This window comes from Nycticebus coucang, chromosome X (genome assembly GCF_027406575.1).
Source record: "Nycticebus coucang isolate mNycCou1 chromosome X, mNycCou1.pri, whole genome shotgun sequence".
NCBI classification, from domain to species: domain Eukaryota; kingdom Metazoa; phylum Chordata; class Mammalia; order Primates; family Lorisidae; genus Nycticebus; species Nycticebus coucang.
The window spans coordinates 39,562,504-39,580,909 of record NC_069804.1 but is presented as its reverse complement, the minus strand read 5'-3'; the positions used below and the strand labels follow the sequence as shown (position 1 = coordinate 39,580,909).

The following is an 18,406-nucleotide window of genomic DNA, read 5'->3' as shown; positions in this document are numbered from 1 at the left end:
GAGACTCCTCCTCTGACTCTGCTGTCTGAGTGCTCTTCACTTACCTTCATTTTGTTCATAATGCTTACTATAATTTAAAATATATATTTATGTATATTTTTACTGCTTTCCTTTTATCTTCTCATTGGATTATATGATCCATGATGTCAGGGACCCTGCCAGTTTTATTCACTAATACATGTACACCCTGTGCTTATTGTGGTGGTTGAGATAGTAGACATTTAGCAAATATTTCTTAAGTAAATGAATGAATGAATGACAAGATCTGGGGCAGAAATAAATCACTTTGTGTAAGAAATTTAGCATATTTCTGATCTGAATTTAGAGAGATTTGTCTTCATGAATCTTCAATGTCCTGACCAAATTCTGATAGGAAAGACACAAAGGACCCCCCAAAAAACAGGATTAATGTTGAGGCCAAAATGAGTGTGGGCTTTAGCCCAGGCTGGATACAAGGACTGAGAGTCATGGAGGATAACTGATTGTGGCCTAGTGTGTGGCTAAAGCTGAAATCCCCAAGGGCCCAACCACTCTGGCACAGTATTTGCACTACTGGGAAGAATGATTGAACATAAGTGCGTCAAACAAGAGGACAACACTGTGGCTCAAGGACAAAACCTGGAAAACTGTTAAGAAGACCTAATAGGGATGGTGTTTGCCCATAGCACCATAAGGGCTGGATCAGAAGTGCAGAAATAGTGAACTACACTGATACTTTGGTTTCCTTTCTACACAAACCTCTTTTGGACAGAATAAGTCCCCAAGGTTCTTGAGACAAAAGGGTAAAAAGGCAAGTAGTGCATATGTGGTCATCCCAGCATATGAGGACTTCAATGATTAACCAGAAAATTAAAAAAATATATATATGCCTCAACTGGTGAAGGACGTCACAATGTTTATACCACTGAAAAATCATTAGAGTAGTCACCACCTTTCTCAGTTCTATCCAGGAGGTGGGGCAGGAAATGTTTGCTTGGGAAAAAGAGCTGTTTTTCATAGATATCGAGAACTAACCAGGAAAATTTATCACTGGAAGGAAAGCAAACACAATGGTCCCAGTTTAAATTCCTATCCTGTTTACTATCTGCTGATAGACCTATCTGTGTTTCCAAAATGGAGCTGCCCCTCCTCTTTCCTAAGCGACATAAAAATTAGAGAAAAGTAGAAGAGCTCTACAATTGTACCACATTGAAACATCTCTGACACAAGCCCGCCTCCCCCCACTTCTTTATGGTCTGTATCAAGCATTTTCTTGTTTTTTTGATGATAAACCGACACTTGAATTAGCCAGGTAAAACTGCCAGTATAAATGTCTAGCTCCCCTAGAGATCTCATGCCTCAATTGGAGGCAGCCTACTCTGGTTCATGAGCACCAGAATCAAGGCCAAAAATCACTATTTTACTCTCCCTGTAAACTTTTAAAAAGTATTTGGTCTTCTTATGCTAAAGTATACAAAAAGTACACCAGAAGTAACCAAGAAATCTCCTTGGTAAACTAAACCCAAACCATATTATCATTCTTCAGCCCACACATAATAAGGAGGATACAACGTTGGGGAAAATAAAGGGTACCACATACGAATTTTCTACCCAAATTGTCACTGCAGTTTGGTTAGAGCCAGAACCTTTCTTTATATGCATTTTATTCCTTGAAAAAATAATTACAGAAATTTCTTAACCTCAAATCACTGAATGTCAACAAAGTAAGTAAGCCAAGGTAATAATAGACCCTTCTATTAGCTATACTCAAATATCTTTCTAGCTAGAAAATGGAAGAGTATTCACTACTGGCAGAAAGAAGCCTTTCATTGCTACAGTCTACATTTTCCAACTCTGGTAAATTGTTTGTGAGGTGGGGAAGACTTGGATACGTTCCCTGGTATAATTGTATTTTGTTGGAAGAGAAAGTGCTTGATTTGAGTAAAATATGGTCAGTCAGAAACTGACTTTTCCAGGATAGGAAAAAATTCAGTGTCCAGTGATATTCTGATTCCCATGGAGAATTTGAGATAAAGACTTTAGCTTCTGGAGGCATAAGGGAGAGCCAACAGGACTTATGGCTGAGATGTTGATGTTTCTTTAACCTTGCATTAATGCAACGGTTAAGGCATATTTTCTTTGTATTTTTTTCTTTACCGAGATATTTTAGCTATAAAGAAAAGCATATTTGGCAAAGATAGATCAGTGGATTTGATCAATTTGGAGGTAAGAAAAGTAGTAAAATGAAAAGAGCAATGGCTTTAAATGTTTGAATCATGGTTTTAGTTCAGCCCAGATTTAAAAATAAACTATGACCTTGGGAAGGTCATTTGCCATCTCTGTCCTCAATTTCTCATCGAAAAATTAAGAAAGTGAACTAAATCAGTGATTCACCATGTCTTTGTCTTCACCAACACTCATGAAGTTTATAAACACAAGATTTCCTATAAGCCATATGGAACTAGTTAAATTCTCTTATAGTGTAACTTTAACTCCATCTTTTCTTTCCTTCTTAAAAAAGCATATTAAATGCATGACATTGACAGTAACTTTATTTTCACAAAAATCCTTAAACTGATCCCATTGATGTGAAAAAAACAAACCATTTCCAGATTTATTTACTGTATTATCAACAATGATAACTTATTAATAAAAAAATTACTTGAAAGCTTCCTCACTGTTACCACATACCCATATTTGATATAAATTATTATTGGTAACTTAGTGGCTAGGTTGTTGCTAAGATACTCTACATTGGCAATATTTTAAAATTATAAAACTTTTTCATCTGAAAATTGAAGAATTTAAATAAAAACAAGGTGTTTCCAGACCAATCTTAAACAGCTGGAAACCTGAAACTGTCAAAAATTCTGTGGCTTTTTAAATCCAAGTTCAATTACTAAATTACTAAAAATAGCAAACTGGGGAAAAATTCTACTGTTGACCAAGGGAAATATCATGACCCCATTCCATTCTTGGTCCCATGTCTTATATGTTCTGAAGTCAAGTTAAAATATGTTTTTTAAAGGCATTCATTTTAAGTATTGACATAAAATGAGAATAGTCAAAGAGCACTGTTTTTTCTCCTCTGTGCAAGAACGTCGATGGCCTATATTCGCTTTATCTGAGGATCCACATGTGTATGGATGGGCATATGTGAGGGATGAAGGGAACATAACGAATTATGTGAGCCCTATAAAGGTCTGGAATGAAATGCCTGAAAACCAGTCACCTCTGGCTCCAATTCATAACCTACACAGAATTGGGTGGCTTAGCTCAATATTCTTTGAAGAAATTTCTATTTGGAAGATGAAATTGAACTGCACTTAGAAATTGGCCTTCGCTGATAAAGAAAGAGATTTTTTTAGCAGCTTCTTAAAAAGCTCTAAGTGGTTTCCCTAATAGGCAACAAATCACAGGACACCCTCTATTATCCAAACTCAGCCAGGCTCTAGAGCCCTGTTCATTAGATGGAAAGCCTGTGAACTGGGTGTTTTCAGCAGTCTTGCTGTTTGATCTTAATGATTTTGTAAAAAAAAAAAAAATGTCTAAAAATGATTGATCCAGGGGCTTGTATGGATGGCTTCAGCCTCATTTAAGCTGCTATTTGATCATGTCCATTGCAACACGGATGCACACATTAGAACTGTGTGATTCCTGTTTTCTAATACTGCTGAACCCTACCCACACATTTCCTATTACTCTGGAGTGGTAAATTCACACAGTATGTTATGTAACACTCCATCTTTGCTAAGAGATATGGGGGAGAAAAAAGAACTTGAATTTCTATGGAAGGCTGAAAATCAAAGTGAAAACATAGCACAGGCAGAGATGACAGGGAGAGTTTTCTCTGTTGTCGAGGGGTTTATCAAAGGTTGTAAGTCTTCTTGAACATCAGCAATTCTGAATTAATCTACATAACAGGCAGCATGACTAATTAATATAGTAGAAAAGTATCCATGCCACATGAGAACGCCATGTTGAAACCATTTCAACATTATCTCTTTTTTCAATAGAGACCCGTGTTATTGAGTTTCTAACAACAGGGGTGATACGATCGTATTTTCAAATAGCAAGTATACATTTGGGCTGACTTAGCCAAACTTTTGTTGCAGCCCCTATTCACCATGAGAAATAGCTATCTAAGATTTTCAGAAATGTAGTCTGGCTACTGAACATAGACAATAGAACATCAGTAAATATCAAAAAGCCCCAACTATTTGGAAGAGGTTTTTCTTGTAAAATTTAACCTAAAATAATTATAAAAATTCAATCATCACTGTAATTTTCAAAGAGCATAAGGTTAAGTTCCAAGCTTTGGTTATTCATTCAGTTAAGGATTTTTAACTAAGTGATGAATCTTGGTTAAAATCTGTGGACTAAAATTTCATCACCCTTTTATCTGATGTAAACCCGTGGATGGAATAATAAAATAAATAATGAGCATTGGTCTGCCACTTTACAGGTTTCACAAACATTATCTCATTGATTATTGCTGGATAGTGAGTTCCCGTGGCTGGAGTAAACTGTTTTATTACCTTATTTACCATTGTATCTCCAATACCTTGCATTAGGATATGGCATAAATGGCACTCAATACATATTTGTTGAATAAATAATTGAACCAGTCTGTAATGTAGGCAGGGAAGGTGTTATCCTTTTTCCCATTATGTAGGTGAAACAACATTGCTGAAAACCTACAGCCAGTAAGTAGTGGTGTCAGGCCTTGAACTTAGTACTTTAGACCAGCAGTTCTCAATCTGTGGGTTGCGACCCCTTTTTAACAATGAAAATACATTCTGCATATCAGATATTTACATTACGATTCATAACAGTTCCAAAATTATGGTTATGGAGTAGTAATGAAAATAATTTTATGGTTGGGGGTCACCACGACATGGGGAACTGTATTAAAGGGTGGTGGCATTAGGAAGGTTGAGAACCACTGCTTTAGGAAGTCAGGGTGGTTGCTTTAGGTTGTAAATAGATTCGGGAGAAATTCTACCTACTGTTAACGTGTAACTACTGTAGAAGCATTCTGGCAATGATGCCTCCCTCTGACAGCCTGGCTTACCCAGCTAACTCATTTCCCGTGTTCCCTTCCCCTTCCCTACCGACACACTCCATGCCATCTTCAACTGCATGCTCAATGGCTGTAAGCAGGATGTAAACTTTTATAATGAATCCGTTGAAGATAGACTCCTTTGCTCATGCCACTAAGAATTCCAGGGGTGGATTTTGAATCTGGTTTTTATAAAAAAATAAAAATAAAAATACTGCTATGCCAGGTGGCACCTGTGGCTCAAAGGAGTAGGGCGCCGGCCCCATATGCTGGAGGTGGCAGGTTCAAACCCAGCCCCGGCCAAAAACTGCACACACACACACACAAAATAAATAAATAAATAAATAAATAAAAATACTGCTATGTCCACCACATATAAGGCTGCTTTGCAGAAGCTTTGTCAGTATTTATTTAGTTTCTTGTTAGAGTCTTTTTTATTAAAGGAACTTATTAGTCTCCATGCCTTACGGTGATATATTGTTTTCCAGTAAACCCAAATACAAGCTGAAGGGCCGGTATAAATTAGTTCCCTTAATTTCCTTCAGCCAGTTGCTTTCTTAGAATGTACACTAACAAAAGATGTCCAGAGTGTTTAGGCTGTTATACCTGCCACAGTCAGCACCCCCCACAGCGCACGATGACATCTGATTACAGAAGGACTAAGAAATGAAACCTCGGCTGGAATTAGAGATAGCTGTCTCAAATAAGAGTAGAGCAGAGTGCTGGACCACACTCTGTAGAAAGAAATCTTTTGTAGTTGCACTCCTCTGCAGGGTATAATTTCATCTGTCACCACAGTTCCTAATTCAGACTCAAATCTGTGGCCATCACTTACCGAAAATTTCGAACCACAAAATTGTGACCATTTCTAAGAGTTGCATTGTTCAGCAGGATCCTCAAGTTAAACAGCATCTTCTTTTGATAGTAAAAAGAATGACTTTGTTTCTATGCTCTTGAAAACTCCACAGCAAGTTAGCCAGTGGGGGCCACCTGGACGTTAAGAATGCTTTCGATTGCAGTGAGGGAGCAAAGGTAATATCCCTTCAGCTCTCTTATCAGAGTCCCCTGGTTAAAGATAGTGCAGGGCAGGGGGCAGGAGCATTTGAACTTTATGCCAAGCTCCGCCACTGTGTCTTTTTCTGAGAAGAAATCCTGATTCTTTTGCTACCCAGTCTCCTCATTTTTTATAATATATTTATGCTGTCACGTGCATGTACAAAATCAATTGACAAGTACGCGTTGTGCATATAATATATGCAAGCCATCACCATGCTGGCTGCTGCTGTGATGGTATGTAGAAATAATTCATTCAGAAAATGTGACTTGGCAGTGCAAAAACCCAGATGTAGATGTGACATCACTGAATATTTCCATTGGTTTCATTTTCCTAGCTCTAATTCCAAACTTTTCCATAAAAACAAATAGAAAGAAGTGCCCTGGAAGGTATGGTTTTAGTGGCAGGAAACTACAGAGGTGATAATAAAATAATGTGTGCCCTGGAGCTCCTTTGGTGCACTCGTTGTAAGTCTTCAATAAATAAATAGTTACCTATTGATTCCAGTAGGAGCCCACAGTCAATAGAAATGTGAGGGGGGGTACCATATGCTTTTCCCCTGGCAGCCTTTCCAGGTCACCAATGGGCCATCTGCAGCATCACATTCATTCATTTATTCTTGGTTGTAAGTATGATTCAAAGTCTTTTCTGTGTCAGATACTGGGCTAGGCTAGAATTTTAGAGAAGGAAGATAATCTCACATTCGCAGAGTTTATAGTTAAGTAAGGGTGATATGATTTATAAATCAATATTCATAATTTGAGTCCATAGGAGAGGTTCAAACAATATAGTCCCACATCACAGAGAAAGGGGAGTTCTCTAGGCTAGGATGGGTAGGATGAAAGAGTGGAAACTGCTTCTTCTGGTCAGTTTATATGACTTTAGCAAACCCAGGTAAACATTTACTAGAAGTTTATAGAGTTCCAAAAGGTGTTATTTAAAAACTAGAAGGGAAGGCAACATGGCTGACTACAGATACTAGTTACCAGATCATCTCAGAAAGAAGGAAAACTTTTAATGAAAAAAAAAAAAAAATAACACAGCCCAGGCATAATTCTGAGGGAAAAGTGCAGCAACCTGCCAGAGATTCCATGGGAAGAAGTTGCTGAGCAGAACAAAGAAGAGCAAAACTTCAGCAGAGATAAACCCTGGAAAAATTTGGAGCCCCATGCATAGGGAAGGTGGGGAATGTTTGTTTTTCCCTCCCCTCACACCTCTGGAAGACTTTAGTCCTCAAGAACTGTTGGACAGCTTCTCTACTCTCATGAGCCCAAATGCTGCTGTCATCAGTGAACTAAGAGATTCTTTATTTTGACTGAATGGATTAATTCAAAAGAATTGTCTTCACATCCTGAAATATTTTCTTATTTGGTCTAGCCTATTCTTAACACTTTCTATTGTGTTTTGTATTTCCCTAAGTGAATTTTTTATTTTCAAAATTTCTGTTTTTTAATATTAATATCTTTAGTAACTATTTTATTCATTTCATGAATTAATTTTCTGGTTTCTTTGAGTTGGTTTTCCTTTTTCTCTTGGATCTCTTTCAGTTTCCTTATAATCCATACTTGGAATGTTTTATCTGTTACTTCAGTATTTTTGTTTTTGTTGGGATGCATTGCTGGAGAGCTAGACGGTGTGCCTTTGGGGGAGGGGTCCTTTTGTTCTGACTTTTCATATTTCTGTAGTTCTTGTGCTAATTCCTTCTCATCTAGAACAGCTTTCACTTTGATTTGAATGTTTCTTTTCTCTAGATGAGACTGTTTCTCCCCTCACTCTTCAGTGTATGCCTGGAGCATATGTTGGGTAAGGAGCTTTGGCTTTGCTAGTGGGTAATTTGATGGGAGTCTAGGTTCTGGATGGATACCTTGTTTATCCTTAGTCTGGTGGTTTTCTCAATTGCTAGTTATCTGTAGGCTATAGCAGTTGTGTACTATTTGTGTGGGCAGATTCTGTCTCTTGTTGAACAGGAGGGATGAAGGTCTTTGAAATTCTTTCTCTTTCCCTAGCCCTGGTGTCTTTTTAACAGTATGAATTATATTGGGATACTCAGTTTAATCTCTAAGTCAGCAGGTGGCATTTGTGGATAAGAGTCAGTCATGCCATTATGATTGAATTAGTAAATGCTGTAATCAGCTGTATAAGTTGTCTCTCTTTTCTATAGGTGGTACAGGCAGTAAAAAGCTAGCTGCGATGCTGTTTTTTGGGACCTGTGACTGGCTGTGTAACTACACAAAATATACAAATATAAGAATCATAGGCATCCTTGTGAGAAAACCTATTTGAGTAAATAATTGTGGAGAATATCCCTGGTCTTGATAAAGATTTAGACATCCAGACACATGAAGCTCAGCAAACACCCAGGAGATTCATTGCACAAAGGGCATCCCCAAGGCATATAGTAATCAGACTTGTCAAAGTCAATGTAGTAAAGAGGAACTCCTATAAGTTATGAGGCAAAAACATCTCAAGTAATTTACAGAGGAAAACACTTCAGACTAACAGAAGACTTCTCAACAGAAACCTCACAAACCAGAAAGAACTAGGTCCTAATTTTAGTCTCCTGAAACAGAATAACTTTCAGCCAAGAATTTTGTATCCTATAAAACTAAGTTTCATAAGTGAAGGAGAAATAGTCTTTTCCAGACAAACAAACACTAAGGGAATTTGTCACCATGAGACCTGCTCTACAAGAAATGCTTAAAAATGTTCTGTACATGGAACAGGACAATCAATACAACCAGTGTAAAAACATCCCAAAGTTAAAGCTCACAGCTCTTGTACAGCTGTAACACAAAGGAGAAAACAAAGTAACTAGTTAACAACAAAAATTATTACCAGAACAGTGTCTCACTTATCAATACTAACATTGAATGTGAACCATATAATTGCTAACTTAAAAGATGTAGATTGGCTGAGTGGATTAAAAACACAACCCAAATACATGCTATCTTTAAGAACCACATTTAGTTTGGAAAGATTCGCATAAACACAAAGTAAAGGATTGAGAAAAATCATTCCATGCAAACGGAAACCAAGATGAGCAGGTGCAGCTATTCTCATATCAGATAAAATAGACTTTAGATTGCAGGGGGAAACACTTGAAGAAATTGGCCTAGGAGAATATGTTATGAAGAGGACCCCCCTGGGCAATTGAAGCAACATCAGAAATATATTACTGGTATCTGATCAAACTAAAAAGTTTCTGTACAGCCAAGAACACAGTAAGTAAAACAAACAGACAGCCCTCAAAATGGGAGAAGATATTTGCAGGTTGTTTCAGACAAAGGTTTGATAACCAGAATCCACAGAGAACTCAAACATATTAGCAAGAAAAGAATAAGTGATCCCTTTCATTGTGGGCAAGAGACTTGAACAGAAGCTTCTCTGAAGAAGACAGGCACATGGCCTACAGACACCTGAAAAAACGCTCATCATCTTTAATCATCAGAGAAATGCAAATCAAAACCACTTTGAGATATCATCTAACTTCAGTAAAAGTAGCCCACATAATAAAATCCCAAAACTACACATGTTGGTGTGGATGTGGTGTGGATTCTGCACCGCTGGTGGGAATGCAAGCTAATACATTCCTTTTGAAAAGAAGTTTGGAGAACACTTAGGGAACTAAAAGTAGGGGATTAGATATTTGCAAATTATACATCCAACAAAGAGCTAATATCCAGAAACTACAAAGGACTCAAACAAATCAGCAATAAAAAAAACAGCGCCATACAAATGTCCAACAGATATGAAAAAATGGTTAGCATCACTAATCATCAGGAAAATGAAAATTAAAACCATGATGTGATACCATCTTACCCCTATCAGAATGGCCATTATTAAAAGCCAAAACACAATAGATGTTTGCATGGATGTGGTGAAAAGAAAAAAAAAAAAAGAGCCGCTTATACACTGTTGGTGGGACTATAAATTAGTACAACCTCCATGGAAAATAGTATGGAGATTCCTCAAAGAACTAAAAATAAAGACCTACTATTCAATCTGGCAATTTCACTACTGAGTGGCTATCTACCCAAAGGAAAAGAAGTCATTATATCAAAAAGACACCTGTAACTGAATGTTTTTTGCAGCACAATTCACAATTGCAAAGTTGTGGGATCCACCTAAGTACCTATTGATTCATGAGCAGACTAAGAAAATGTGGTATATATAAACCATGGAGTACTACTCAGCCATAAAAAGGAATGAAATCATGTCATTTCCAGCAACTTGGTTGGAAATGGAAGTCATTATCCTAAGTTAAATATATCAGAAATGGAAAAAAGAACACTAAGTATTTTCACTAATAAGTAGGAGATAAACGATAGGTACACGTGGTCATAAAGTGGTGTAAAGAACATTGAAAACTAAGAAGGGAGAGGGTGGGAGAGGATTGAAGGTGGGTAAGGGATAAAAGCTTACCTATAGCGTACAGTGTGCACTATTCTGGTGATGGGCATGCTAAACGCCCTTATGCAACATATAATTCGCTCATGTAACAAGAACACTTGCATACTCTAATATTTTGAAATAAAAATTATTTTTTAAAAAGAAAATAATAGGAAAGATGAAAAGAGACCAATTATGCCCACTTTAAGGGCAGAGATGTTTTGTACTGTCATAATTAATATTAGTGTGGAAATAAATCTTGACACTACTCCCTTCTACTTATGGAGAATTGTGTGAGATAAAGAAAGGTAAAGCCCAAAACTTGCAAACTCTTGCCAAATCTTCTGTTCTAGAAAGTATATTCCAGGCAGAACCAGCTGTTTGCAAAGGCATGCTATGTATAGGTAAGAGGTAGAAAGCAAATGAGCCAGATGCTTTGTTTGAAAAAATAGTAAACCATCTTTAAAAAGGCAAAATGGGTCAGTTGTTGCATAGGTTTCAGAGAATGAAATTGCTCCATGTAATATAGGGAGGGAAACTGAATGTTTGCATGGAGCCTGAGGGAGAAGAGTCCAAACCACAAGCTAATATAAAGCTCATAACTTCAGTAAAATTGTGCTACCCACACAAACAACTTGTATGAGCAATGCTTGGGGAGAAATCAAGAAATATCTCCAGTTTTGTGCTAGAGAGCCTGGGCAGCACTTCTAAGACACCAAAGCATCTCACAAATCCTCCTCGTTCCATAGAGGTAGAAGCTGAAAGCCAGAGGGGACCAGGGAAAACCTAAGCTACCCATAACCACCCCCCTCACCCAAGAGCGTGGAAGAGATCCCACAAGTGGGATGAGGTTAGAGGTAATTTCATTGACTCTCAAAAGACAGGATCTCTCAGCTGACTTGTGCAGGTGTAGACCTCAACTACCCCACTCCTGCTGATTGGGTCATATGCAGAGCTTGTTTACAGGCTTTGGTGTTCATCCTCATAATTCATCCAGGTTCTCTTGTTGACTCTGTTATGACTCCTCTAATTCAGCTTAAATTTCTTTGTTGTGGCTCCCTACCTATTTCCTTCTGTTCATCTTCATTCCCTCATTTTTCTTTGCTACCAACAGCAATCGTGTGGCCACCATAGTCCAAGTCTGTGCTGGGTGGGTTCTGAGGATACAGTGATAAATAGAAGTGATGAGCCCTTTCTGACATGGAGCTCACCATTTGGAATGACTTCAGTGTACAACTTTTTCTCTGCTCTCTGACCCCAAACATCCTAACCAAGGGGCTCGTTATCTACTCCCTTGCTTCAAGTCACAAGAGATACCCTGAGCTTGGCTTGATCCTCACCCAGCTTCCATCATCATGGCACGGGGATTAGATGGGGTTCCTAACAAAAGTGGCACTGAGATTTGATAAATTACAAGAATCAGGGAATTATCAAAACTGGAGGGAGCTACAAAAGATATTATAGCAAAACAAAACAAAACAAAAAAAGGAATCTGTGTGTAGCCCAAAAGGAAGGAACAAATAGGGCGTGTATGGGAAACAACACATGATTTACAAATTGGAGAGATAGATCCACAACATCACTGACAATTTAAATGAAGCTCTGTCACCCCAAGTACATTATGAAAAATGTAAAACCATGAATGTCTGTGTCCCGTTCATAGTCCCCTGGCATTCAGTCTTTCCTTACATAACTGCCACTTCTTAATGCAAGCACCAAAATCTATCTTCTTGAAGATGAAATTCCCATATACTTTATCCCTTGTGAATATCTTAGTCCATTTTTATTGCTATAACAGAACACCACAGTACTTGGTGCTTCCTGGGGTCACCTCCCAAATAAATTATTTGAAGCCAAATTCCTTTCTTAGTGTCCGCTTCTGTAGGAACTCAACCTTTGCCCAGGTCTACCTTCCCAACAATTTTTCAACACTATGCTTCTTGTTTTCTCTCCCAAGGTCTCCTGTCTTTTAACTGGTATCTGGGCTTCCAATCTCAACATCTTGGTCTCTCATACCATATTGCATCCTTACTTTCAGATTTAGTTCCAGTTAGCCTGCAGCTACTGATATGTGGGTAAATATTTAATTACCAGCTCTTCGAAAAAATGAAAAAAAGAAACTTTTATCTGTAGCTGTCTGATTTGTGTAGTGTAAATACTCTCACCACAGTCAACTTTAAGTTATTAATGTGACATCAATGAACACAAAGATGGAAGAGAGGTGTGAAACTGGATCTTGAAAGCTATTGTGAGCTGGCTCCAGTATACCACTGCCTACTACTCCCACCTAGACAGGAGGATTATCTCAAGGTTTGGAAGGAATATTGAAGCTAGATTGCTGAGAGTCTCGAAAGCCAGATTATGAAGGTAAAAATTTGATCTGTAGTCAAAAGAAAATTATTAACATTTTGGAACTGGGGTAGATAAGACGACATATGTCATCATCCGTATAGTGTTTTGAAAACAACCTGGGGCCATCTTGTAAGAAGTGCAATGGGAGAAAATAAAGGGAAAGAGACAAAGAGGTTATTGTGTGAGAATAAGGGCCTAAACACATACAGGGTAGCAGACAAAAAGCAAATAAATAAACAAACAAAAAATAGGAGGTGGATACAAGAAAAATCTGGGGATCAGAATTCACCTATGAGGACAATTGATTGGATGTTGAGGGCAGAGACGAAGTTAATGCAACTCTAGGATTTCAAGTTTATCCTATCACATGTGAGACTAAAATTCCAAAAAGTCAAATATTACTGTTGGGGATAAAATAATGTTAGGTCCCTGACATTTTAAGCTTGTAAGTATTCAAATATCTCTTTGAAATTGCCACTATGCTTCCCTTCCAAGCACTGAAGAGGAAATCAATGTGACGTAAAGGAAAGAATGATGAGGGAATCATGTTTGAAGATCAAGTGTGACCTCTTGCTCAGTACCAAATGATGGTGAATACGGCCAAGTTGGAGACCCTCAGGGTCCTCATCTGTCTAACTAAAGAAAATGGACTATTACAGTACTAGAGAAACTTTAACATGCTAACCAAAGTGTACAGTGTCTAAGAGCCTGGGCATTGCTATTGCCAAAAGAACTATTGCAAATTTTACCTCCATACAAACAAGATAGATGGCTGTTTGGGAGGCTGCAGGGAGAAACTCTGATTTGTTTCAGTGTTACTAACTACATAAATTATTTTTATAGCTCTTTGTATGGAGTCTTCAAGATCCTAAGATACCACAGCATTTGCATGCAATGCACATTTTAGTTAAGTTTTCCAAGTTCTGTGAAATTGTTGCCAGTGATCTATTTTCCACTGGATATAAACAAAGAAGCTTGAATCTCTGTCTGAGAACAGTGGCCATCCTAGAACCATAAGGGGAAGCAGCCTTAGAATGAAGCTGTGGTTGGTTGAGTGGAAGGAGGAAGAAACCTTAATCATTTATGATATCACTGAATTTACAAAATCAACCAACCTCAGGACCCTCCCTACCAATTGACACATCGCTATGTGAACTAATAAATATCCTTATTGTTTAAATCACTCTGAATTGTTTTTTTTGTTACTTGCAGTCAAATACATGCTAACTAATACACAATTTGGCTTAGGCTTTTGGATGTTTATTTCTCATATAACAACAGGGAAAGAATAATGTCTTTCAAGATATGAGTTCTAGTTCAGAATCTTTTTTTTATTAGTTCAATAACTTTGGGCAAGTCAGTTTCCTTATCTGCAAATAGAAACAATATTATATTTTATTTTTTTGTTAAACAAATGTACCTCATATGTTTTGTTATTTAAAAGAATTTTAAATTAGCATACTATGAACTTAACACTTTTTGGTATACAGTGAGTTGTAACACGTGTGTAGATTCACATAAACACCACAATAGTCAGAATACAGAACAGTTCCATCACTCTGGAAAACTCCCTTTTAATTCTCTTTGTAATTATACCCTCTTCTCCCCTAACCTTTGGTGTACTGATCTTTTCTCTATTCCTTATAGTTTTGCCTTTTCCAGAATGTAACATAAATGGAGCCATACAGTATGTAATTTGGGGGGACTGACTTCTTTCACTCAGCATAATGTCTTTGAGATTTCTTCATGTTGTGTATTACACTAGTTTGTTACTTTTAATTGTTGAGTAGTATTCCCCCTGTTTGGATATATCACAGTTTGTAAGTAATACTGCTACAAACATTTGTGCAGAGGGTTGTTGGATGAACATAGGTTTTATTTATCTAGGGTAAATATCTGGGAGTAGAATGGCCAGATCACATGTAATTATATATTTACGACTGTTTTCCAAATTGAGCATAGCATTTTACAGTCCCAGCAGTTAATATAGGAGAAGTCCAGTTGTACATCCTTTCTAGCACTTGGTATTGTCAGTACTTTTCATTATCATCATAATAGGTAAATAGTACAAATTGTGGTTTTAATTTGTATTTCTTTAAAGATTAATAATGTTGAGCATCTTTTTATGTGCTTATTTGCTATTCACACACCTTTTTTTTGGTGACATGCCTGTTAAATCTTTTGCCTACTATTAAAAAAAAAACAAAACATTGTTTTCTTACTGTTTAGTTTTGAAAGTTCTACATATGTATCTTGTATACAAGACTTTTGTATACAAGTATACAAGTACCTGCCTTGCAGATACTTTTTCCCAATCTGGAGCTTGTCTTTTCATTCCCCTGACAGCTTATTTCACAAAGCAAAATTTTAAAGTTTAGATAAAGTTCAATTTGCCATTCTTTCCTTTCTACGGATCACATTGTTGATGCTGTATCTATGAACTCATTACATAACCCAAAGTCATAAAAGACTTTTTCCTATGTCTTCTGAAAATGTTGTAGACAGTTTACATTTAAATCTAGGATCCATTTTGAGTCTTGCAAAAATTTGAGGTTTAGGTTGAGGGGTTTTTTCCCCCACATGTGGATGTCCAATTCCCTTTTCTTATGAGACTCTGTATGTCTCAGGTCATATCCAGTGTGATGAAGAACCCTAAAACCCCTACGAATTAATATCCTTGGAATGATTCACAAGCTATAAAACTCTGCATTATTATAAGAATGTATTATTATGTGGCTTGGATCTGCATGGGAGGTGGCAAGAGGAAGCAAATTAGAATTATTTTAGTGAAGGAAATCACGCATCCGCTGGTTACTTTATTTTTCTCCATATGTCTATATGTCACCCAAGGAGTTCCTGATTTATAGATAATCTGGAAATTACTTTTTAATTAACAGATGGTAATGGAACTTGTCTAAAAATATTGATTCAGGGGTCTTTTCTTGCTACATCACCACTAAATGTTTGTTCAAATAGACAGGGCCTTGAGGATATTATGAGATCAGTGGGTTTTACCTCTGACCTTCTCTCCACCCCTTTTCCCACCATTCTTTTTCAAATTCAGGCATTTGAAGAAAGTAGACAATGTCCACCATGAAATCCAAAATTCTGAACAGAGTATGAAATGCTGATCATCAAGTATAATCTCTCTTCTCTCTTGTCATATAGACCACATTTTCATTGAAGTCATTCTTCTGTTAATCATTTATTCTGGAAATTATTGGCTGTAAGCAGAATTCAGAATTTTCTAGAGCTCAGGTACAGATACAACTCTCAGGTTTTCAGACCTGGCCCTTCTTATTTTGTTATCTGCTAATTCAGCATAAAAGGCAATATTAGGCAATGCACAACACAATTTATGAGGAAGGAAAAGGGTAAATAGATATGGTTAATGATCCAACTTCATGTCAGAGGCAGATGAGATACCAAGGGTGAAATTCTTTTTCAAGGGTGCTGTTTTATTTGCTTAAATTCCCACCCAGAATCCTAGAACTATCTCTTCTCCCATAGGCTGATTCCGATTCCTCCCCTTGGGAGTAGAGAGGTCATTCTGTGCATAAAGGAGAATTATTAGCAAACCAAAGGCTATCAGGTATTGAGCAAACAGGGAAATCACAGAGGTTCAAAGTTCAGCAGTCATCCTGATGCTCCCTGGGACTACCAAATACTTACAGGCTCTGAGGGCTGGAGGCCCTGAGAAATGACTGACAGTGCTTCCTGCTGACTCTGACTTAGTTTAGAAGCACTGCATCAGTAATAATTTCCATGTCAAGGTTCTCCCCTCAAGCCCAGGACACATGTCTGTGCTAGTCTCAAAAGTCATTACTTGGTGAATGCCTTCCCTGACCATTCCTAGTTCTTGGTGAAACCCGCAATTGTCCTTGTGGTTGCCTCCACTCCAGAACCTATTTTTGAAGTTCTCTTGACCTGCTCTTGATTGTTTTATTAAGGCCACATCTACTAAGCCAGGGCTCTGCCCTCACCTTAAGCTACTGGTTAAACATAGCCTTCTTCTCTTAAGGATGCTCCATTGGTGACAACTCTGTGGCCTGTAAAGATGGGTCTGGAAGATAGACTATGAGAATCTTATCTTCAATATGAAAGAGAACAAGTCCTTTTCCTGGGATTTTGTTGAATATTTGGAGCCTAGGTAATGGAGGCTAGACGCTTATTATTACTGATTTCTTCCTCCAGAGTTCTTCAACTAGAGTTCAGCACCATTTCTCCAAGGGAACCATTTATAGTTTATGGATTCCCAGACTACCTTGGATTGTTATGCAATGTACTACCATTAAGAAATAATCAAATCATCTGGGAAGCAATATAAGGAGAATTAATCCAAGTGTTGAGTCAGTTATAGGTTGGAGAGCTGTTTATTCTGAACATATTACTCATCCTTTCTAAGCCTCAATTGCCTCCTCTGCTAACTAGTGGTACTAGCAGCTCCCACTTGTGGATATGTTATGAGGATGAAATGTGATAATGGATGTGGAGGATGGTAGTAGAGTACCCGGATCAATGTTTAATAAACGATGGCTTGTTAATTACTACCATCAGTACATGTAGTGAGAGCTACCACCCTTGGCCCAGTTGCGTTGGCTTAGTCACCTCCCCAGAAATAAAACTGTTGAGGTGCTGGACTTCTTTCCATCTACTCTCTGGAGTTGTATTAAAAATGTGATTTCAAATCACACTGTTATCCTCTAAACTAATCAAAAGTAAGAAAATAAATACAGTAATGATCTATGATGTGTTTTCTTCTTTTTTCTTTTCCTTTCCCCCTAAATGATATGAAAATCAGGAACTTTATTCTCCTTCAATACTTCAACTGCCTAACATTTCAATTTTCTAATCTTTTATTGTCTTTCTGTGACCCTGTCAGGCTAACCAACCTATCCTATTTAAGATGGAAATGATATAAAGTAATCAATGATTTTTAGGTACTTCAAAAATACAAAGGACTTTATAAATGCCAAGGGTGATTATTGCCTTCCAGTGTAATAAAGAAGTATAATAAAAATGGATCATAAAATCTCTTCACTCCCATGGCCACCACTCCCTTTGTCAGTTAAATTTTACAATTATGCCTGTTCATTTAAAGCAACAAGGGGCATGAAAACAATTCAGTCATTTCCTAATGTAAATTCTCTCAACCAATAGAACACAGAATAACTCTGGAGACATCAGCAGTACCTTTTGCAAAATCTGTATGAGATAATAATGCCATCAAGATTACCTTTGGGTTTCAATGATGCCACCTCCAGAATCTTCTTCTACAACAAATGTGCTATTCATATCTCTTTTGCTTGAATTTGTTATTTTATATCACTACCAGGTATTTGTTCTTAGGTACCATGTGTCATAGCAACGGGACACTAGACCAAGAGGATAAATAATCCAGGTAACGATGTATTTGAAAGGGGATAAAGGGCGAATGCATTACTGAATTTAGAAGAAACTAAAGGCTATTTGTTAGTTTTCACATTATAATTCCAAGTGGAACAGCATTTTAAACTTGCTGGATGTAACTGCCATACCTGGAAGCCCACCATTTCTTATATGAAGAGATA

At 37.4% G+C, this 18,406-nt stretch overlaps 1 protein-coding gene across 1 annotated transcript in view; it reads right to left on the bottom strand.

Moving 5' to 3' along the window:
- The window catches only part of OTC (ornithine transcarbamylase), an 85,552-nt gene extending 79,387 nt beyond the window's left edge, over positions 1 to 6,165 (bottom strand). Inside the window, exon 1 of the mRNA XM_053579571.1 lies at positions 5,877 to 6,165. Within this exon, the coding sequence (XP_053435546.1) occupies positions 5,877 to 5,953 (77 nt within the window). The 5' untranslated portion in view covers positions 5,954 to 6,165. The remainder of the gene's footprint in view (positions 1 to 5,876) is intronic.
- Positions 6,166 to 18,406: the final 12,241 nt, after the last annotated feature.